Source organism: Lynx canadensis, chromosome A1 (genome assembly GCF_007474595.2).
Source record: "Lynx canadensis isolate LIC74 chromosome A1, mLynCan4.pri.v2, whole genome shotgun sequence".
NCBI lineage: Eukaryota > Metazoa > Chordata > Mammalia > Carnivora > Felidae > Lynx > Lynx canadensis.
Genome location: NC_044303.2, coordinates 211091813 through 211116537, shown reverse-complemented (window position 1 = coordinate 211116537; position 24725 = coordinate 211091813). Strand labels below are relative to the sequence as shown.

Sequence of the window (24725 nt, the reverse complement as noted above, 5' to 3'; positions counted from 1 at the left end):
GTGAGGAGGTTTCCTATCTCAACCCACCGGCAAATGTCTTCTGCTTGGTATCAGTCCGTCACTAAATTAATTAGCAAACCCAAGGACGGGAAATTTATCTTCTCCATGTCACTGTGTATCTAGGAAAGTACGTGACATATATGGGTCAGTTAGGAAACTGTTATAAAATGACTGAATTGCCTACATCTACTAATAGAAAAGTAAAGAACAACATTGAGGTAAATAGTAGAAATCAGCATCTGCCTACAACATGCCTGGGTAAGTACTGATTACAACTCTTCATTCGCTCTCCCAATTTCTCCTTCTCCTCCCAGAATGCATATTTGGGTTTCCCTTCCTTCTATACACTGAGGGATGAGAAAGGAAAGAACTACAGAACCACATTTACAGTTCTATAAAGACATTTTTGAATGGATACCCTAATTCTCAGTCTCCATGCAAGCAAGCATAATAAAACAATTTCTAAGGGAACAGGAAAATAAACTACTTACATCGGTTGGTACTAATATCTGAGAGGTTTGATTCTTTCGGGTCAACATGAACATTTCTGTTTCTAGTGGAGTCTTCTCTATTGTGTCCATAACGTTCTTTCCATTCCTAGGACAGAAACACAAATAAATATATAACAAAAGAACTCACAGGCAGAAAATAATTCATCGGTATCAACAGATTACATATGCAGAGTAATAAAATTCAGTTATTCTCATCAGAAATTCACCAGATAATCAATATGATTAGCTTAGTGCCATTAAAATTTTCAAAAATAATTTTTCTTGTCACTACATGATTTTAATACAGTCTCCAAAGTTTTACAAATGAATATTTACAGACATATTTGCTAGCTATAATTAACCATTTCAATTCTTCTATCTAATGTCAAAACATTAACCTTTTCAATTCCTCTAAAATGTCAAAACATTATAGCTACAGTAAGCTTACTTTGACCATATAAAAGTTATAAGAACTCATAATAATTCATGAGATGTTAACAAAATTTTCTCCCATATGAATAAACTACAACTACCAAAGACCTGAAAAGTCACTCTGGATAGCAAAATCAGAGTTGTGTACAAGATGATTAGATAACTGCAGTCAAACCATATTAAGGGAATACTACTCAATAAATTATTAGAACTGAAAGGAACATTAGAGGTCACCTAATTCAACTGCAGTGCAGTTTCATTCTAAAATAGCCATGCCATGGGCTCTCTTATTAGAGGACATGAAAATTTCTTTCTTTTAGAGAGAAAGTGCAAATGCTCTTGCACAAGCGGGGGAGGAACAGAGGGAGAGAGAATCTTAATCTCATTCTCCAGTGCAGGACTCGACACAGGGGCTTGATCTCATGACTGTGAGATCATGACCTGAGCTGAAATCAAGAGTTAAGAGTCGGACGCTTAACTGACTGAGCCACCCAGGGGCCTCAATGACATGAACGTTTCTATGTGTGAGTGGTCCATCACAATTTTGATAAACTGTGGAAGTTAGAAATTTTCATTGAGAGGTGAAATCTGTCTCCAGTAACTTCCCCTCTCTGTTCCTAATTATGTCTTCTGAAATAAACAAGTTTCCTTTCATACAACACACACTATGAAGACAACCATCAAGTCTCCTCCTTTGAGTCTTCACTTCTCCAGTATAGATAACACCAAGGTGTTGTAAATTTTGTGGTAACTGTGACTTAGATTTTTCTAATTTTATGCCCTTTCACTCTCTATGAGGAGATTAATTTGCCTCAGCAAACAGAAAACTGAAGAAAAACTGAAGAGGAACAAAATTAATGTCATATTACCAAAAAAGTATAACAACTTTAAAGCAATCAAAAGGACTTTAATAGCAAGACTGCATGAATTTATTAATTCATTCAATAAGTATTTCCTGAGCACCTTTAGGCAAGAAACTGCTAGACACTGGACATGAAATAATTTAATACTAATAACTTTTAAAACAGGTCTGACAAGACAGTTAGCATATACATCTCAAAGTATTAAAATTAACTTTTTAAAACAATGTGCCCTACGTCATTTTCCCACTGTTCTTTAGACTTTAGCCAATTCTAAATCAGTAAAATTCTCATGATACTTCACATTAGTCTTTAGGTCACGGCAAATTAAGTACTATACTTACTCTTCTTCGATTTTCACCTTCTTCTTGCCTTTGCCTTTTTCTCTTCTCTAGAGACAGAAAAGCGGTCTCAAATTTGGTATAACATGGTTTAATTAGACGTAGAGTAACTGAAGTAAAGGTATCAGGCTATGACCAATTTCCTTTAAATTACTACAAAGTCAAAAGTAATAGGTTATTGTTGGAAAGGACCTTAGAGGCCACCTAAGTCCACAGAGAATCCCTTCTGTATTTTTGTTGGAGATGACCTTTAGGCTTTGTCTGAACAGTTTTAGTGAGGAAAAAGTTCTTCTTCATTTGAAATTTGTTTGTAACTTCTCTTTTCTTTGCCTTATCTTCTAAATTAAGTTGATACTTCTTTCTGCATAAAAGTCCTTTCCTTTATTCTCTTCAGGCTATATACTCAGTGTTTTGTGCGTGCGTGTGTGTGTGTGTGTGTGTGTGTGTGTGTGTGTTTTATAAGATATGCTGTACATAATTCTGGCTGTCCTTTTCTAAATACCTTCTAACTTGTTAGTCCTACTCTTGAAATCTTACCCAGGACTGAATATGATACTCCAGATGAAGTCTAATTAATGCAAAAAGCAGAACCATCACATCAACTAGACCCCACCTTCCTAGGAGAGAATGTGAAGGCTACAACAACTTCTATTGGAGCTACAACACATTTTGGCTTACACTTAACTAATGATCACATAAAAACTCCAGACACACATAGGGAGAATGTCTAGGGATCCATGTCCCGACACTCAAGTTCTGTTTTCTTTTTTCCCTACCATCACTTAAACATCAGGCAATTTGATACATTCAGTGTTAGAATTAGATTCTAGTAGAATGCCACACATTCTAACAGGTTGTTAACAATTATCACATTCTAAAAACCAGCCTTGGCTTGAATGATTTCCTCTGTAGTATTAAACCGATGATTCTTTCAACTCATGAATTTTACAGTTGTACTGAACTTGGCAAATCTGTTTCCAGACAAACATGAAAATGACTCCACACCATCCAAGAGCATTATTTAGCTGAAGACATACTAATGATTTCTGCTACAATATTTCTTAAAGTCAGATGAAACCATTTGTTTTCAAATTATTTTTGCTATGAAGCCTGTACATAGATTTTTAGTTAAAAATATTAATTTCTTAAGATAGAATAATAGTGATAAATTATACAATTTGAATTTTTTATATTTTGAGTCTTAGTACTTTCATTCATTTATTTTAAAAGACAAATCTTACCTCGTCTGATTAATTCTTTTCCTTCATCAACCAAGTCTGATGTCATGTCATTATCTCCCATGAACTGCTGGAAACCAAGCAGATTCAAACAACGCGTTCCCAAACTAATAAAAGATTTTAAAAAAGACAAGTATTATTTCTCATTGTAAATGTTTAGATAAACTGTTCTTTAACATCGTTGCCCGAAAGAAGCCTACGTTTTATTGTTAGTTATCATGGCAAGTTACGTAATTAAATTTGTCATTTTTTTTTTTTTAATATTTATTCCTTTCTGAAAGAGAGAGAGACAGAGCACAAACAGGGGAGAGGCAGAGAGAGAGGCAGACAGAGAATCCAAAGCAGGCTCCAGGCTCTGAGCTGTCAGCACAGTGCCCGACATGGGGCTTGAACCCACGAGCCACAAGATCATGATCTGAGCAGAAGTCAGACACTTAACTGATTGAGCCACCCAGGCGCCCCAACATCTGTCTTTCTTGAAGAAGGACTTATTTCTCTAAGGAGCTTATATACCCAGTATTCCACTGACAGGGTATGCACCATACCCAGATTCCTTACAAAAACAAATTAAATTGGGCCATTAGAATACCTTCAGAAATCATACAGGGATTAAAAAAAAAACAAAACAAAACACAACAATGCAATCGCTATAACACAAATACAATTCATTCTTTTATTAAAAAAATTTTTTTAACATTTATTCATTTTTTGAGACAGAGACAGAGCGTGAGTGGGGGAGGCGCAGAGAGAGAGGGAGACAGAATCCAAAGCAGGCTCCAAGTTCCGAGCTGTCAGCACAGAGCCTGACGGCGGGGCTCGAACTCACGGACCGTGAGATCATGACCTGAGCCAAAGTTGGACGCTTAAACGAATGAGCTACCCAGGTGCCCCTCTTTTCTTACATTCAAACAACAATTTTAGTGTTGAAAATACGCACAATCTGTATCTCCAAGTGTAAAATATCCTGGTTTAGAACATCTTAACTATGCAAGTTGATATTCATGTTCATTTTTTTTAACCTGAGAGCTAGTCAATTCTATTTAAATAGCTTTTATTATAAACTCAGAATTGATTACTATGTCTTACCTGGGGGCTATTATTTTATCTTATTTGGTATTTACTTTAAACCTCATTGCTGTGCAGGACAAGAATACTCTGAAAATATGACACACAAGGAAAGAAGCAATGGATAGACAAGCAGGATTAATACTTAAGATCCCATTATACATCAGCCAATTTACAGATACTCTCTTATTCACTGTAATTCTAAGAGATAGATATCATTTTACAGACAAGGAAACAGAGGCCCACAGGGTTAAATACTTTGCTAATGATCACTGAATAAACTTTAGAGCTGGGATTTAAATCCAAGACAAAACAAAGACTAAGGTCTTTTTATTACCTTAGTTTTCAAACTTTTTTACTGATGTACTTCTACTGACAGAAGCCTGAACACACACATGGAGCAAGGAGGGAGAGAAAAAAAGAAGGAGGGAATAAGCGTGTGTGTGCACACAGGTGCATGCACTGGGAGGAGAGGAAAACAGTGGAGCAGTTACACGAAAGTGAAGGTCTTCCATTTTATATTACCAATGTGTAACACTGATGAATTCATAATGCCTGCTTGCTTTAATATATAAAGAATGTTTTATATAACTTATCACTGAGAAAAACTGGGGTGTTGGGTAGACGGTCATGCTAATTCTGTGACTTTAATTTTTTTTTTAACGTTTTTATTTATTTTTGAGACAGAGAGAGACAGAGCATGAGCACGGGAGGGGAAGAGAGAGAGGGAGACACAGAATACGAAGCAGGCTCCAGGCTCGGAGCTGTCAGCACAGAGCCCAACATGGGGCTCGAACTCACTCACGGAGTGTGAGATCATGACCTGAGCTGAAGTTGGACGCTTAGCTGACTGAGCCACCCAGGCGCCCTGCTAATTCTGTGACTGTAAATATTCCTTTACTATCTTCATAGCCTTGTAGGAGTATGACACCCTAGTATGTGAAGCCCCAAACTAGATCATGGTCTCTGAGAAGGTCATAGCTTTTCCTAAAGTATCAGGAAACAGCCTTATGTTCTCTAGGCAGTTAAGTCTGAATATGAACTCTGGGCATGGCTGTGTTGTTAGTAATATGGAAATTAGACTAATTATGGCAGCATTCCAAAGAAAACAGAACTAGGAAGAAAGTTACCATTAAAACGTCAGTAAGGCATTGCTTCATACGTTTCTATAATAGAATATCTATTTTGAAAGGTAATTTGAAAATTCAAGAAATCTGCCCTTTTCCTAAAAGACAAATTGTGACTTTGAACTAAAATAAAAACTCAACTTGTTAAAAAAAAAAAATAAAATAAAATAAAATAAAATAAAATAATAAAATAAAAGACAAATTGTAAATCAAAGTTTATCCTAATTCTAAAACAATACCTTTAATGGATTATTTTCAATTTTAACAAATTTTCTTTTAGACATAATTCTTTATATTTAAGATTTTATAGTTGATAAACCATTAGTTATTCTACCCATCTATTACCTGATCCACATAACAATCTAATAAGGTAGGAAGAGATGCTAATCTTGCCAACAAAACTACTAACGTGTGAAAACATAATTCACACATCACAAGCTCTTAATGTTTCATTAATAGTTTTATAAACTTAAAAAATTTTTTTTAATTTATTTTTATTTTTTTATTTTAGAGATAGAGTGTGAGTGGGGGAGTGGGGCAGAGGAAGAGAGAGAGAGAGAGAGAGAGAGAGAGAGAGAGAGAGAGAGAGAGAGAGGAGAATCCTAAGCAGGCTCCACACAGTACAGAGCCCGACACAGAGCTCAATCCCGTGGCCCTGGGATGATGACCTGAGCCAAGATCAAGAACAGGATGCCCAACTGACTGAGCCACGCAGATGCCCCAGTTTTATAAACTTTTAAAATGAATAAACATATAATCAAAACTAAGTTTTGGACATGCAAAGTATAGTGTCTTCCTTTACTAGGTCATTTTCACGGTATAAACAAAACTATTGTCTTTTTTACTTTACAGAAAAAAACTTGAAAATCAGACGTATTATTAGTTCACAATAGTTCATAAATAAAAGTTTTATTTGAAAATATAATCCTTTATTTTACCTATGAGAAGGCAAAATATAAATGTTTTAATTTTTTTTTAATTTTTATTTATTTTTGAGAGAGAGAAAGCGAGAGAGAGAGAGGGACAGCACGAGCGGGGTAGGGGCAGAGAGAGAGGCAGACACAGAATCAAAGCAGGCTCTAGGCTCCGAGCAGTCAGCAGAGAGCCTGACGCGGGGCTCAAAGTCGTGAACTGTGAGATCATGACCTAAGATGAGGTCGGACGCTTAACGACTGAGCCACACAGGCGCACCTGCATTAAACAGAATTTAAATAAAAGCTTGAAATAAAAAACAATACCATTTATATTAGTCCTAGTGAACGCAGTTTAAGTAAAGGCTCAGGTCATGATCTCACGGTTCAGGGTTTGAGGTCTGCATCGGGCTCTGTGCTAACAGCTCAAAGCCTGGAGCCTGCTACAGATCCTGTGTCTCCCTCGCTCTCTGCCCCTCCCCAGCTCGCGCTCTGTCTCAATCTCTCTCTCTCAAAAATAAAGAAAAATGTTTTAAAAAATTAAAACATTTATATTTTGCCTTCTCATAGGTAAAATAAGAGATTATATTTTCAAATAAAACTGTTAATATGAACTGCTAATATGTCTGATTTTCAAGTTTTTTTTCTATAAGGTAAAAAAGACAATAGGTTTGTTTATACTGTGAAAATGATGTAGTAAAGGAAGACACTATACAGAGACAGGGGAACAGGAGATCCGAAGCGGGCTCTGCACTGACAGGCTGACAGCAGACAGCCCAATGCGGGGCTCCAACTCATGGACTGTAAGATCATGACCTGAGCACAGACGTTCAACCGACTGAGCCACTCAGGCACCCCTATAAACGTTTTAAAACATCCAATAGAGAATTTATTTCAAACAATATTTGTTTATTTAACTTCTTAATGAGTACATATACATTATCTGTAATAACTATCTAATGGTATTGGAAGTTTTTTTTTATTTTTTAATTTTTTTTTAACGTTATTTATTTTTGAGAGGAGAGAGACAGAGCATGAGTGGGGAAGGAGAGAGAAAGAGGGAGACACAGAATATGCAACAGGCTCCAGGCTCTGAGCTGTCAGCACGGAGCCTGACACCGGGCTCGAACTCACGGACCGTGAGATCATGACCTGAGCTTGAAGTCGGATGCTCAACAGACTGAGCCACCTAGGCGCCCCTAATGGTATTGGAAGTTTTAAATGAAAAGTGGTTGGATAAAACATTTTCATCAGAAAAGCGAAGTGATTAACATCAATTTTTTTTTTAAAGTGGTATTTTTGGCTTGTCACAGAGCACTTAAGCAGTCAGCAGAAGAGGGCAGACACAGTACAGGATGAGGGTACCTGACGTGGAAGTAGGGGAGACAGGGTGCTAGAAGCCAAGTAGATCTGTCTTTACCTCCTTGTGAGTCACACCCTTGCCAAGAATCAAGCATCTTTCTAATCCTATAAAAAAACATACCCTGTGTCCTTTCCTGTCCAACCTCACATGTATGTACTGCCTAATTACAGTTGCTCCTCACCTGATGCTTTGTGCTGGCTAAGGTCTGAGGCATCTAGAAACCTGGCGATGATTGTGGGGAAAGCCTTAAGACTCATTTTTTTTTTTTTTCAAGTTTATTTATTTATTTTGAGAGCGAGTACGTCTGAGAGCCAGAATCCCAAGCAGGCTCCGCACTGTTCTGACCCTGAGATCAGACCTGAGCTGAAATCAAGAGTCAGTTGTTTAACTGACTGAGCTACCCAGGTGCCCCACCCTCAGATTCATTTATGTTACTGGATAAAAGATGGGCATGGGGGGTATTTTATGAGCTACACTGGCTGTCAGTGCTGAAGGCCAGAACTTAAGAGTTAACATTCTATCCTATTATCTTGTAATCTAAAAACTTGTAAAAGAATAACTCTACTTCTCTTTTCTTAAAAATCCCTTCAGAGGGAGAACCTGACTTGATCATTTAAGCAAAGCATTTAAGCTATCCCTCGCTCTCCCAAAGCCACAATAAAACAAACAACAACCAAAACCTAACAACTGAATATTTAAAAAGGCTTTAAGGAGAAAGAATATCCAGATTGAATAAGAGTGAGAGGAAAAATAACTTATGTTAAGTTTCTTACCTAAAGTAAGTAGCAATGCAGAGAATAACCACCAACATAGGATAATATATGTAGAATCCATCTGCAATAAAGGATAAAACTTTCATGGAACCCATAATCTAAAGAGGCAAAAAAAAAAAAAAAAAAAAAAAAAGTAAGTTAAATTAGTACAATTCTGTATTTTTCATTCCTTTCCACCATTAAAAAAATTCACTCATCACCAGTCTTATTAACAAATTTGGACTTTTCAAAAAGTAGAAATAAAGCACTAAATGGACTGATTTTAAGTTCTCATCACAAAAAAAAACTTGTAACGATGTGAGGTGATGGGTGTTAACTTTTTGTGGCAATCATTTCAAAATACCTACACGTATCGAATCATTCTATTGTACACTTTACGCTACATACAATGTTATATGTCACTTACATCGAATTTGCTTATTTATTAAGGTTTTCCACACAAAGAAAATTAATATTTTATAAATATTTTTTTTTTAATTTTTTTTTTTTTCAACGTTTATTTATTTTTGGGACAGAGAGAGACAGAGCATGAACGGGGGAGGGGCAGAGAGAGAGGGAGTCACAGAGTCGGAAACAGGCTCCAGGCTCTGAGCCATCAGCCCAGAGCCCGACGCGGGGCTTGAACTCACGGACCGCGAGATTGTGACCTGGCTGAAGTCGGACGCTTAACCGACTGCGCCACCCAGGCACCCCAATATTTTATAAATATTACTAAAAATTATCATGTACATGAAGATTATAAATATGAAAGCTAATATTATAGATCAGGTCTATTGATATTGCTCATCTGGTCAACCTATGTGAACCAAAAAACTTTTTTTTTTTTTACAATAAAAGAGAACAAAATCATTTGTACCCAGATACAACCTTTAAAATAAGTTCGATATTTTAAAAAATCCTAATAACACTATAGAACATTTCTGTTGGCATTAAAAGAAATTCCACAATAATACATCTTGTAGAGACAACAAATCTAAAAAAACTGTTTCCTGACCATACTTACAGATGTATAAGCAGTTGGCTGAGTATTCTGGTGAGAGATGGATGAATCCATATGGGTCAAACCCAAGAAATTAAGACATAAAGGAGGAGTCAAACGGCAAAATAACCTGCAATAAGCATATATAAACAGAGTAAGAAAAAATATAGCAGCAAAGTACATTTTATTATGTTGTTATTTTCATTTATTTGTATTACATATATCTTGAATTCTTAATGCAAACTGCCCTTATTTGAGAGACATTCTGAATATCCTATTAATCACATCTCCCTAAAACATCAGGGCAAAACTCCAGCCTCAGGCTGCTTGCTTTGGTTGCGTCTGCCACTGTTTCATCCTAAGATTTGTGCAGTACCTGAAGAATTTTCGTACGCACTTTATTCAAATCTACCATCTGTGCAATCCGTGTCCACATGACCAGGACAGCAATATCCTCGAGGGGAACTGTACTCAGTACATAAAGGAGCTGAAGTTGTATTGAAGTAGGTCACTCTGACAAGTTCAGGTACAAAGAACTGTTAGAGCTCAGTTTTGTCCAGATAAAAAGAGAACCTCACAGAGCTATAGAGTTGGAGAACAGGTGGGGAGGAAAATGAAGGGAGGGTGTGAATACAAAGAGGAAATATGGGGAGTTATTTTGTGATGATGGAACAGTTCTGTATCTTGATTGTGGTGGTGGTTATGTGAATCTACACACATACATACACACACACACACACACGCACATGAATGAAGGATAAAAAGTAAGAACTAAATAAGGTCTGTAACCTAATTCAGAGTAATATATCAATGTACAGTTCCTGGTTTGGATATTGTACAATAGCTATATAAAATTTCTCCATTTGGGGAAGCTGGGTGAAGGTTAGTTAGTAGGACCCTTTGTACTGTATTTGCAACTTCCTGTGACTCTATAATTATTTGAGGGAAAAAAGATTTAAAGAAAAAAGTCTGAAAGATGCTTCAGATATGGATTTCTCTGGGAACCTGCCTAAGTGCAGCCTATTTTATAAATACCTAATATGACCAACTTACCAACAGGGACAAACAATAGCACAACCTAGCTATTACTAGCAATACTCTCTTAGCAAAGGATATTCCTGTTCATTTTAAGTCCTTCCCAATGCAGTTTGATGCCACTGAATCACCGAACACTCTAGGTCTGACTTAGCCTCTAAATTCTCAAATGGTCCTAGTATTTACCAACCTATTTATTGAATCTCTAACTTGTAAGTCCAGGTTGTCTTTCTTTTCGTTCCTAACCTAGTAAACCTCTTGTATTATAACCTTAAACTTCAAGCAGGATTTAGCTAGCAATCAGCAAACATCTAATGCTTAAACATAATCAATGAGCTCACATAAATGCAGGTGTTAGTGGAATGCTCAGAAACAATAAGAAAGAAAAGGGACATCCATAGACTACATGCAGTGGGGTCACTCCCTTGTATCTAAACACACTCCTACTTACATGCCACTGAACAGAAGGCTGTAAGCATCAGTCTGGTGATGTGAAGCCAAGTAATAATAGTTAAAGACACGAATCCTGAACACAGTAGAATAAACACAGATACTCAGAAAGAAGATACTCAGGAAGCAAGCAATCTGAAAAATGAAAACAAACAAAATCAGTTTAAGACTAACAGACTTAAGACTAATGGACCTTGGCACTTTATACACTCTCACAAGCATTATCCTTTATCTCCAGCTAACATTTATTGACATTCTAAACATTTTAGAACACAGTTCAGGTTTTAAACACCTGTAACTGGTTTAAACACAGTAACAAGGGTTTTTTTAACCACCTAAGAAAATGAATTTATGAAAAAAATCTACGTCTTAACCAGTTCAATATCCTGTCCATAAGTTTCAAATCCACCTCCTGAAGTGAGCCCGTTCTCCCGTGCCCTTGGCTACCCTTCCCGCGAAGACTGTACATTATGCAGCTTCACTGGCATCAGCAGGATCAAAGTATTCTCATAAAAGAATTCTGCACTATTTTGCACCTTGTCATCCCTCCTCAAACACAGTTTTTAGTTTTTATGGTCTGATAAATGGATGAAGCTCATTTTTGAAAGTCTGAATAACACTATGGGCAACTTCACTGCTTTCATTATTATTAGATTATATAAATAAAAAACACAGTTGATGACTAGACTATGAACTGACGTATGTTTATGACAGATGTAAAATAAACTGACCTCTATATAAATATAATTGTATGTTTTCTCAGCCAGCTGTATGAAGACTGCGAAGAGGGATAAGACAGGTGTAGTGCTAAAGAATGTGCATTCTGACCACACAACAATCACAGAGAAGATGGACAAAACCACAGCAAGTATCCTATAAAACCACGGTCTCAAAAGACATTCCCAGTACCATTCTGGAAGATAAAAGAAAAAAATGATTAGGAAAAATCATAAAAGAATAAGATATTTATATTGTTTCAAAATATCTCCATACAGGATCCATAACTGCAAAGAAGAAAACAGTAATATCACAGTAGAGGAACCAGGCAGGTACCATGTTCACCAAATAATCACCAATAACAGGATAAACTGACATCATGTGCCTCCTGCTATGAAGCACTAAGAACACAATGTCATTGCTGCAGTATTCCCACCAAAAATGCAAAACTTGCATCCAACATGAGAAAATACCAGACTCAAATCCAGGGACACCTAATAAAAAACTGGCCTATAGTCTCCGAAAACACCAATGTCAGCAGACACAAATAGAGACTGAGAAATTATTCCAGATAAATGGAAACTAGGGAGACGGACACCTGAATACAATGCATGAGCTGGGATTTTTTCTTTTTACAAAGAATATTTTAGAACAATTTGCAAAATCTGAGTAAGGTGTACAGAAACAGCTCTGTATCAAAGTTCATTTCCTGATCTGGTCACTGTATTTGGTTAGTAAGAAAATGTCTTTATTTTTAGAAAACAGACACTGAAACATTTAGGAGCAAAGAGGCATCATGTCTGGAATTCAACTTTGAAAAGATTAAGGAAAAATACATATACAGAGAGAAAGATAAAGTAAATGAATCTGAGTGAAGTATATACAAAAATTCTTTGTACTATTCTGCTAACTTTTGGTTAAGTCTGACATTTTTTAACAACAACAACAAAAAGATAGCTCACCGAATTGAAAAGGCTACGTTTTCACTTCATTCACTGAAGCGCTGAGTGAGCTCTTAGCTCAGACTCTAAATCTTTCAACCCTACTCTCAGCGCAATTCCTGATGAATTCAATGTCCACACCAGTGATCCTTTTTTCAATATCCTAGGGTCTTTCACTTCCTTGACCTCCTTTCCTCCAGTGATCTCATCCTCCACTCCACCTCAACTACTCATTCTCAGTCATCCCTAAACCTCTTACTGCCCTTCCTTCCTTATAATCTCATTAAAGCATCCCTGTTTCCAAGCAATACCTTCACCTAATATCCAATTCCACTGACTGACTCTATCTGGACCAACCATCCATTCATTGTACCACCTTTATATTGCCACTTAATACCCTGGTATCCTGCTGCTTCCTTTATCAGCTCAGATTCCGTAGTCTTTGAGGATAATTATGCTCCAGCATCCCCATTTCTTTTCTCTCTTGCTTCCCTGTACTTGCTAAGCAAGACCATACCCTGGTTAGGATCCAACTCCCTGGCCACTCTGAGCCTGCACCCATGGAGCTGTACCCTTCAGGAGTGAGGCACCCAACTTTGCTGACTGGTCTCATTCCAAATTCCTAATCACCAACTTCAGGTGGATCCTGAGCACTGCCTGGCTGGCCTCCTATAATTCAATCTTCTCCCATGCCTTCACTCCTAAGCAACTATTTTGCACCTTCTCTCTTCAGATCTTCTCTTCAGATCTCCCAAATCTCTTACCCTATGCTTTACTCTCAGCATTTCACCGAGAAACTGGCAGAAGGGAACCTCCCCAAGTTCCTGCCACTACCTCTTCTCACCTGCTTAGGTACACCCGTGCCTTACCTCCTAATCTAAGGGCAATCTCTACATTGTTCACTATTTCCCATTTCATCTCTGCTACTCATGAACATCACCCCAGCCATGCTCTTCGCTCATTACATTTCCTCTAAGATACTGTTCCCAAATTACATGCTATAATTTATCTTGACCTTGCCATTCTCCTTCAGCTACTACCTCTTTTCTCTACTACATTTTATAAGGAAAACTTTTGAGAGTTTTGTATTCTCCTTGCCTCTAATTGTTCTCCTCCAGATTTCTTTTAAATTCAGCTGGGCTTTTGTTTGTCTGTTTGTTTTTTACCTTTTTCTCTTTTCCACCCCCACCTCACTTCTCTGAAGTCAACCTATTGGGAAATGTACTTTACACACACCTTTCCTCAAAACACCTCACTATCCTGCTTTTCTTCCTTCCTCACTGGGTTCCTCCATTAACCTGATGTCTACATTCTGGTATCTTCTTTATACCTTTCTGTGTACATAGTCTACTTTCTCACTCCATAAAGCCAGGAATTTTTGTCATTACACTTATTGATATATACCCAACACCCAACAACATACAGCATATATGTCTCAAGTATTTGTTGAATGAATGAAAACAAGTATTTCTTTCATTTAATTAGAAAAGATCTTTGTTGAAGTAGTTTTCTAACATATGTTATGGCCATTATGTCTTCATACTCAAGACCAAACACGGCAAAAAGAATCAAATGAACATAACTGTTTATGTAAACAAATAAGCTAAATGGAAGCTTTCATACTGTGACACTTGCCATATTTTCATTAAGTTCTTCGTATTAAATTTGATAACATTGAGAGAGTATCATAAATAATCATTAAAGAGAATGAAATCATTATGACTACTTATGTAGGTTTTATAAATAGACTAAAAGATGTAAATAATCAAAGAGGACTTCTTAGGGGAATATTTTAGTAGTATGTCAAGACTAAAGAAGAGACCCAAGCTTGTGATATAAAACTGCTTAAAGTTCTAATTATTTTAAGTATATATCATGAATATATAATATACTTGATGTATTGCATATATTTTTGCATAGCATTTTGGTTATCTGTGAAGTAACAGTGGAAACTGATAGATTATACGTTGTATGACAAGTAAAACAGTTTTGGAGGGGGAAGTTTATCAGACACATAATATTACCACATGGTATATGTCAAATAATACAAATACAATTCAACTCTGCACTGGGGAAAATATATACTTTCTTTCTCTAGAAAAATTATCATCATTAAATTCTGAAATTTATGTAAAATTACATACCAACTGTAGGATTATAAAAATATTGGAGAAATTTATTTTCTGGCTCTGGTGACTGAAAGGTGTGAACAAACTGACGAGTAGCACTAGTTTCATTTTTTGCTACATCTTCGAGATAAAATGCTTGTTCCAAAAGAATCTGCCATTGTACTTGAGTTCGACGGTGTCTCTGAACTGAATAAATCACCTAAAAAAGAGAATTTGGGTATATCTGTCAATGTTCTGATCCATTTCTATACATCCCTCCAGAGAGCATGTTTTGATGGGGAAGTGTTAATGGCACGTGGCATTTACTGATTGGGGCCAAGAATGTTAATATTCTAGGACATATTTAACAATTAGGCTCAGTGAGTAATTTTCCCTCCCCAAATGCCAACAGTACCCCTGTTGAGAAACACAAAGTTAAAACACCTCAAAGAATGATACAAGGATCAAAGAAAGCTTCAAATACACATTTACTCGAAAATCGCTTTTTGTGGGCAGCAATTATAAATCTAATTAAAATCATCAGTAAGTAAAAAAGCTATTATTAATAAAGTCACCTGTTTATGTAGTTTTACCAGACTTTTTTCACTTGGGTAGGTATTATGCTTTTCATCAAAATCTTCATAATCATCCATGTTCCTACCCATTTTTTCCTGATACTCTGTAGGGCACTAAAAGGGAAAAGTAGATATTTTTAAATCTCATGTGCAAAAAAGTAAAATTATATTTTTATTTAAAAATTTGCCACTCTTGGGCATATCTAATTTTCTCAAAAACATCTTCTTCCTTTACTGGCATCTCTAGATATTTGGATTGTTAGTGGCTGACATTTCCTTGAAAATGTTCTAGAAGATGTATTAAGTGTCTTCTTACCTTGAGAGCTTACCTACATGAAGCAACTAGTATTTGAGAGGATTAGGCTATGCAGGCAACCTGACGGAACTGTCAATTATTTTCCTAGCTAAAAACAAAAAAGAATCGCAACAAACCCAAGACGTTGAATTTTTAAAAGGCGTTGTAGAGAAAAACAAACACGTAATTTGGAGCCATCTGCCCTATTATTTATTTATTACCTATCTGAATTTGGGCAAGTTACTTAACCTCCCTGAATAGGTCTCAAAAGGTAGCAATATAAAGAGAAAAGGTTAGAGAACTGATTCTCATTACCATCAACTTAGCCAAAGGGAACACTAGCTAATAATCAGTATAATAGATTTAAAATACAGAAAAAGAAATAGTTCAGTGGTTCTATGGTTGCAAAGACAACTATTGAGAAGTCCATTTTTAGAATAATCATTTTGGAAGTATATGAATACCCTAATTCAATACCAATGCATCAAAACCTTAATTTTATAGCTTCTCGTTAAATATCTGTGTTAAATATCTCATAGGGTCATTCATTTTACAATTTATTTCATATATCATGAAATGACATGGTAGAAGCAATTGAAAGAGATTATTAAGGCTCTAGTTTATTACGGGAGGTGCACCTTTAGTGACCACATTCAATGACACTTAGAAACTATGAAGGTCCATCTCCATCACTGTGTCAGCAATCATTATCTATAACTTAACCTCTACATCCACATTTCAATGACAAATACTGCCAATAATTAAATGTCACACTGGTATTAACAAAAGAACAAATTCTAAGTATGGATTACTACTGATTTATGGTTAATATTTCCATGAAAATGGAAAGGAGATGGGAAGACCACAGTCACAGGCTGTTCTCACACTTTTCTGATGCTTTTATTATAATGTTACAGTCTACAAATTTATATTTCAAAAGAAAAAAGATGAGAATATGACAAATTACCTTTTTAAGTATCGTGTCAACGCATTTTCTCAATGGGTGGTTATACTTGATGCTTTCATTCACTTTACGAACCTCCTATAAAAAAAGTAAGAAGAATAAAAATATTTCCATTTCTATACATCGTACATTTCAAATGAGACTGTCCTAGGTACTATATGTGTTCTCATAATTTTAATTTCAACCCAAGTTAGTTAGCATATACATGAAGTTCTGTTCACCAAATAGAAGTTCTTAAGAACATAAGTAAAAATACAAAGTTATAGAATAGCAATATCTATACCCTCATGATTTTTACTATTTTTTTAAGATTTACTCTCTTATCACTTGCCTCTTGGTACACAAAGGTGAATGAGCATTATAAAAAGGTCATGAAAGATCAGACAAACTTTGCAATGCTGTGTTCTTCCACCTTGCTCAGCAAGCTCAGTTATCTCATTATCTAAAGTACAGTGAAGAAACCAGAGGAAGAAGCAACAGGCAACAAGCGTCACAAAGCACCGGCTCCTTTCCAATGAGAGAGTTCCCTACAGCAGTCACAACTACTGACTCATTCCACATTCGTTATAAAGAGCACACTCTATGCCAGCACTGTGTTAAGCATAAGGTCACCACGATCCAGGCTGAAGGGTGTGGTAGGGAGACATGATGTTACAGGTCTTTAAAGATGACAGGCTGGTGATGAGCTAATTTAATAACCAATTTAGTGAATATGAAAAGTATAAAGGGGTTAGTTAGGAAGGGTAATCTTTACAACCAGCAGATCCCAAAGAAGAACAATAATTTCTATACTAATGAAACTTTTAAAAAGTTGGAACCACTGCTCTAGGCAGAAGAAATGGCACGTTCAAAGGCTGGGAGGCAAGAGAACTGACCAGGACAATAAAAAGAATATTCTGATTGGAGAGTAGAGAATGGCCCCAAGGAATACAAAACTAGAGGCAAGGAAACCACCTGGCATACAAAGTTATGAAAATATATTTATATCTTATATGACAAAAAAAATCATTTTCCCTAATATGTATGTGCTATCACAAATCAAGAGAAAATTGGGAAGACACAAAAGCAATACAATTGGCCAATATGCGTCTGGAAAGATAGTCAAGCTCACTAAAAACAATTACAAATTTTAAAAATGAGAACAGTTTTTGGAAAGTAATTTAGCAATAACCATCAAAACTTACAATATGCAGACTTTAGGAATAACCTGTACCAATAGACATTGCTCCTGTCAGCAGCTCAGCTTACTGAGGAAAACAGGTATTATTCAAATAGAAATGGTATGGAAACTGCTGTGTAATCTAGTGTGAGAGGCTTTCTGATAAACTGATTGTTCAAGCTGAGATAAAAGCTTGAGTAGGAGTAAGGTCAGCAAACCAAAGGAAGGGGCGAGAATACTCCAAACAGCGGAACAGCCAGTATAAAGGCCTCCACGCAGAAGTGCGTAAGGAGTTTCAAGGAACTGAAAGTAGTACATGTGATCGCAGGGAAAAGGACAGTCAGCGGCTGCCTGAGCAGCACTTGATCAGGCTAAAGAAAAGCAAAGCACTCCAGAAGGCCTTTATAACGGTTTGTTTGAGGTCAACAAGTGACCTAAATATAGCAGGGACAAGAGAAGACTTGGGTTTTTAAAAGATGCTTGAATCATCATTACATTACAATTTTCTATTCCTAAACTGCCTTAAAGATTTGTTGACTTGTTAGCACAACTTTGAATATGAACCATACTGATTATATGTTATATGTAAAATATTGTATTCTTCCTTTAAATTCTTCAGCCATGTGACACAAAAATATGTACTGAAACAAGTTAACTACTGATATTTGCTATATCTGTTATAAATCTAAGGCTCCTTCAAAAGTTTGTAACTTTTGGGGCACCAGGGTGGCTCAGTTAAGCATCCAACTCTTGACTTTGGCTTAGGTCATGATCTCATGGTTTTGAGATCAAGCCCTGTGTGAGATTCTTTCTCTCCCTCTCCCTCTGCCCCTCCCTTGCTTGCACGTGTGTGCTCTCTCTCAAAAAAATAAAATAAATAAAATAAAATAAAATAAAATAAAATAAAATAAAATAAAATAAAATAAAAATAAAATAACAAAGACGGCACCAATGCCAGTCCTAGTTTTCCACATCCTATTCCTCAGTAGAGAGTTCCTACTTAACAAACAACAACAAAATCTATCTTTCTTCAGTCATTGACAATTCCTCCTAGCAAAATCCAGATCTTGCATAATTAACTGGATTTATGTTTCTTTTTAAAAAAAATTTTTTTTTTCAACGTTTATTTATTTTTTTTTGGGACAGAGAGAGACAGAGCATGAACGGGGGAGGGGCAGAGAGAGAGGGAGACACAGAATCGGAAACAGGCTCCAGGCTCTGAGCCATCAGCCCAGAGCCTGACGCGGGGCTCGAACTCACGGACCGCGAGATCGTGACCTGGCTGAAGTCGGACGCTTAACCGACTGCGCCACCCAGGCGCCCCTGGATTTATATTTCTTGAAGGAATATTGAATAACTGGTAAAATCCATATTCCTCAAATCTGAAACAACTGAATTAGTACCAACTTTAAAGGGTAACAGTATCAAATTTAAATTATCTTTTAAAAATTATTTTCTTACTAAATATAAATTTTCAAGTTTTTTTCCAAAAATCTGAATTTTCAAATATAAACTTCCAAATATATCATAAATAAATACAAAAATTATCAAACATACATTATCTTCTTTTGAAACATGTAATAATAGCCAGCAGATGCCTGAGGAAATGTAATAGAATACTATCTATGAATTTACTCCTACATTTTCAATCAATATATTCTACTGCAGTTCTTACTTTTTGTAGGGAATACATGCCAAAAAGCCAGTATTAGATTTTTCAATCACAACACTTTTAAGAGTAAAAGAAGGGCTCTGTAAGGTTACCCCAAGATGACAAGCATACCCTGCACTGTTGAATAATTGTTGCTGAATCTGTGGGTTAGAAGGTGGAGATGACACCTCATGAAGCTGGAACGGCCAACAGGAAGCTATCCAGGAAGCCATCCTACCGGATGGGACATACTGAAGGATCGCACATCACCAAATCTTCCATGTGAAACCCATTAACGTGCTAACAACAATAGCAACAAACCAATAGTGACTGACTGTTAGTTTAAACTGGCTTATTACCTCCATGACATCTTCTAAAGTCTCTTCTGCATCTGCTTTTTCTGTCATCAGTTTGGCTGCCTTAAAATATGTCTTCATAAGTAGATAACCTCTTTTTGCTCCATTCCAGTACGACCGAGGAATTTCTACCAAACCATATCCCAATAACAACACGAGGAGAAACAGGCCCCATGTATTTGCTGCAGCTATTCCAATTGTCTGAAGCTGGTTCCTGAGAAAGAGAAAACAGAAGCAGAGAGCTGTGAGAAAGAAATTTTTCCAACAATTTTATATATATATATTTTTTCCAAAAATATAAAATAAAACTAACTAGTGTTAAATGGTTTTTCAGGAAACAGCCCTACAAGATGGCTAGGATGAAAAAAAAGTATACATGAAAAAAAGTATACCTTCCAATCCTCAGCTACTTTTTTAGCAACAGCAGATAATCTGTGCGTTTTAAAAGGAAGTTAGAGCTTAACTGCAGAAATAGACTTTAACACAGGAAACACTGCTTCTATCATAGTTAAAATTAGAATCTAGGATAGTTCATGGTGAAAACTATATATATTTTTTCCCAAAGAAAAGATATTTTTCATTAGGTGCTTTCTTACTCAGTATTAACCAAGAGAAGCCTGAAAAAAATTTTAAAGTCTAAAAAATTTTATGTTGAGCCACACCTACACAAATCTCAGGAATGCAACAGTGAGAATTATCATTACTACTCTATTCCCAAATTTTTGAGATCTCTTCACATAACATTATATAGATCACAAGTGTAATACAGATTTCAATTTTATTATAATGTCTGAATCTAACATCAAAGAGAAATATGCTCTCAAGGTATAGTCAGAACAAAAGAAAAAAATATTCAACAAGCTCCAAAGAAAAAGAAACCTAAGGGGCACCTGGGTGGCTCAATCAGTTAAGCATCTGATTTCGGCCCGGTCATGATCTCATGGTGCATGAGTTTGAGCCCCACATCAGGTCATGATCTCATGGTTCGTGAGTTGGAGCCCTACATCGGGCTGTCTGCTGTTAGCACAGAGCCCACTTAGGATCCTGTCTCCCTCTCCCTCTCCCCCTCCCCTGCACGTGCACTCTCACTCTCTCTCAAAAATAAACATTTAAAAAAAAAACAAACTAGTTATTTTGTCATGTACAAAACTGTACACCTGAAACTAGTATTACACTGTATATTAACTGGAATTAAAATAAAAACTGCAAAAAAATCATAAGTGTTAATACTTCTAACACATAGCTATTAGACAAATCATTAGTCCTTCATCTAATAGCTACATTTAATAGTTGTTCCATTTTTTTCTTCTTAGAAGTATGCATTATTCAGATTTCTTTTTGGGGAATCTATAAAACACATAACTCGGTATGTTTCTCAGTAAAATGTCTGTTTACCTGCCCATATGAGAGAAAAGTAAATTTTTAAAAATGTAAACATACATTAAAATAATATTAAGAAAACAACTTTTCTTACCATTCTAAGTGCAAATGTGGGTTTACAGCTACATATATTAAAAATGCTCCAAAAATCAGCAAATAGGTGCCATAATAGATTGCATTCTCAATCAGTGCAGTTTTGATCTTCCCAGTGATGGAAAACCCTCCTGATCTTGCATAGGACTGCATAAAAGGTAACAGAATCCTAGACGGTTGGAAAAACATGATTACAGAAACAATTAACATGCCTATTTATTCTCAAAATAGCAGAATGATGTGAATCTCAATTTTAATGTGTAGTTCTTTTCATAAATATGATTTTGAGTATTAATACTGAACAAACTATAACAGATAACTGAATATTTTTGTAATATTAGATTTTGGGGAGACCAAAGCACATTTCTGGGAGCAAAAGAGGCCACAATGACCAACAGCGAGTACAACGGTGTCACGAGTGACTTTAACGCCTTTATGAAGACTTTGGACTGCATTCAGACAACGAGGAATCTTTTTCTTTAACAGAAAGGAGATGTGATCAAATTTAAGTTTTCTAAAGACTGGTAAGTCTTCAGCAGAAAGAATGGACTGAAAGGAAACAAAACTGGGACTATGTGGGAGAGGGTAAGGAGTGGTGATATGGTAAGAAGCAGGAAGGGAGAAGCCTGGTTGTGAATACACTGATCGGAGGTACTTAGGACACATCCCAAAGAAGCTGCACTGGAAGTAGTTGGCTATCCAGCTTCAGAATTCGGGAGAGAGGATTAGAAATACAGATCGAGGAGTCATCACCATATCAGTGGTTCTGAAATAACACCAGTAGATGAGATTTGGAAGGGTGAATACGTAGAATGAGAAGGAAAGAACTAAGGCTGACCCTGGGAAAGATCATCTTTTAAAGGAGAGGTAGAGAACTAACAGGAGGAGCCAGTAAAGGAGACTGAGACAGATCAGTAGATATGGAAGAAAACCAAGGAGCACGTGGAGGAAAAAACAGAAGAAAGCGTTTCAAAGTGGAGAGAGAAAACAATAATCAAATGCTGCCAAGAAGTCTAGTAAATTAGGAACCTGTCTGTGTGAGTGGAGAAGTGGAGCTAGAAAATAGAGTTCAATGGGGTGAGGAAAGAGTAAGCAATGAGGAAATAAAGACAGTAAAAGTAAATGTAGACAATTCATTTAAGAAATTTGGCTGGGTAGGATAAATTGCAGTATATTCATATAATGGAAGATTTTACATAAATGACAAAGCAGAGAATACTGACACGTACAATAAGATGCAGATGAATTTCCAAATATGTGAGCAAAAAAAGAGGTGCAGAAAAATACATACCATATTAATTCCATGTTTATAAAGTTCAAAAACAGGTAAAATTAATCTATAGTGATGGAAGTCAGAATCATGGCTACCTTTGGGGAGGGTAGGACTGGGAGAGGGACATGAGGGAAGCTTCTAGACTTAGCATGAACATTGTTAATATTCTATAATATCATCTGAGTGCTGGTTATATGGGTGTACTCACTTTGAAAAAAGTCAAACTGAACACAATTTGTGCACTTTTCTGTACTAATTTATACTTCAATAAAAAAGTCTCCCCCACCCCGAGGGGCACCTGGGTGGCTCAGTCAGTTAAGCATCCCACTTCAGCTCAGGTCATGATGTCTCAGTTCGTGAGTTCAAGCCTCAAGTCAGGCTTTCTGCTGTCAAGGCATAGCCTGCTTTGGATCCTCTGTCTCTCGGTCCCTCCCCCACTTGCTCTCTCTCTCTCTCTCTCTCAAAAAAAAAAAAAGTCTCCCTCTCAAAATTAAGCCGTGATGAATAGATCAATGAGGTTAGAAGCTAGGAAGTTGGAAAGGATTGCATTTGAGAGATCTGGCTTTTTTTTCTTTTCTTTTTTTTAAAAGGATGAGAGAATTGTATATGCTTTGTTGAAACCGGAAGCTGAAAGTATAGGTAGCAAGAGCTGAAGGAGATGGGTCCATACTTCAGGAAGAGGGATTTCACTTTGTAATCACTTTGAGAGTGACTCTTCCATTCTTTGAGTGAAAGGGAAAAGGACGGGTAGGGAGGTGTGCTGGTGGGAAGCTGAAAGAGTACCATGTGAGGACTTCTATTTTCACTGTGAAGTAGAAAGTAAAGTACTCTGAAAGGAGAAAAGGTGACTGATTCTAGGATGTAAAAGAGAGAGAAAGAGCCACAAAGGGAATAGTAGAGGTTTGAGGTCTGTAGTGATTAGAAGGATTCACTGTGGAGAACAAAGAGCGAGCAGACTAGAGACACATAGAAGTCTGTCAATGCTGGGAGCCTGGATGAGTCGGATGAACATGAATTTACAGGTGCACTACCCGACTGTGCCGTGTGATTTCTCTTGCAAAATTCACTAGCTTCAGTTTTAGAGCTTAGTTGCCTGCAGAATATCTAAAATGCTCAGTAGGCAGTGAATAATGTGAATTTGGAACCCAGCAGAAAGACAAAGCTACCGTGGGTAGAAAGAAACATTTGGAATGTATCCGATTATGGTTACAATTAAAGCTATACAGAGAGGCTCAAGTAACAAGATGACCAAAGATGGGACCCTAGGGAATGCCAACATTCAGGAAATGGGCCACAGAAATAGAACCCATGAAGGAAATTCAGCAGGTTGGGCTAAGCAGATAGAAAGAAAACCAGGAGACAATGATGACCTTAGCAAGAGCAATTTCATTTAAAACTGGGACTGGAGGAAGACTAAATGGAAGAAGGTCAAGAGAGAAGGCAGTAACTAGAAGGGAATGGTGACAAGGAAAATTTTTGGTTTCTGTATTCTATTTCTTGTTTGTTGGGGGTTTTTCGTTTCATTTCTTCTAAGATGGGAGAGAAGTGAATGAGCAGAAAAGGAGAATATACAGATTTAAGAAAAAAAAAAATTAACACTTGAATAAACCCTAAAAATGAAGGTTCACAGAGAAAGTATAATCTTTTTCTTTTTACTTCAGCCAAAATTTAAAAACTTTTTATCCTTCACTATCACTTACCATGTTAAAAATTGTGATGTCCAATATACTACCCTCCAGAAAATTGGCATGATTCCATCAGGAATGTAACTCCATGGCTTGAAACATGGATGTTGGCTGTTTAACAACAATTTATAGCCAATTAATAAATGATGACTACTTAAATAAGTTATATAATTAACTTGTGCATGGCAAAGTTCATTTACATTCAGATATTAAATTATCGACTCTAGCTTCCAAAATTTCACAGAAAACTTAAAATTCAAAGCAGACCGTCAAACTAAAAAAAAAAAAGAAACAAAGGGAACAAAACAGTTTGTTCTAGAGAGGAATGCCACTTAAATTTTCAACTTTTAGTGTATTTTCAGTCCTTGAGTAAAAGAGGGCCTAATGTTCACTTAATAGACTGATAATGTGAGTCTTTAAAAGTGAATGAATATGTCAAGAAACTAAATCTCTGATTTGACTG

The 24725-nt window shown here is 36.4% G+C and overlaps 1 protein-coding gene across 7 annotated transcripts in view; it reads right to left on the bottom strand.

Moving 5' to 3' along the window:
* Positions 1-24725, bottom strand: part of LMBRD2 (LMBR1 domain containing 2) — a 48259-nt gene that overhangs the window by 9209 nt on the left and 14325 nt on the right. For 4 of the 7 annotated variants that reach the window (XM_030331266.2, XM_030331245.1, XM_030331255.1 and 1 more), the window contains exons 4-16: positions 24278-24373; positions 21306-21473; positions 19835-20045; positions 16669-16743; positions 15407-15520; positions 14868-15051; positions 11797-11978; positions 11067-11200; positions 9605-9710; positions 8602-8699; positions 3366-3469; positions 2128-2174; positions 492-597 (exon numbers count right to left, since the gene is read on the bottom strand). In XM_030331266.2, the coding sequence (XP_030187126.1) occupies positions 492-597; positions 2128-2174; positions 3366-3469; positions 8602-8699; positions 9605-9710; positions 11067-11200; positions 11797-11978; positions 14868-15051; positions 15407-15520; positions 16669-16743; positions 19835-20045; positions 21306-21473; positions 24278-24373 (1625 nt within the window). Of the gene's footprint in view, positions 1-27; positions 120-491; positions 598-2127; positions 2278-3365; positions 3470-8601; positions 8700-9604; positions 9711-11066; positions 11201-11796; positions 11979-14867; positions 15052-15406; positions 15521-16668; positions 16744-19834; positions 20046-21305; positions 21474-24277; positions 24374-24725 lie in introns of those variants that run through there. The other 3 variants (XR_003972190.1, XR_003972191.1, XR_003972192.1) reach the window with 2 other exon arrangements.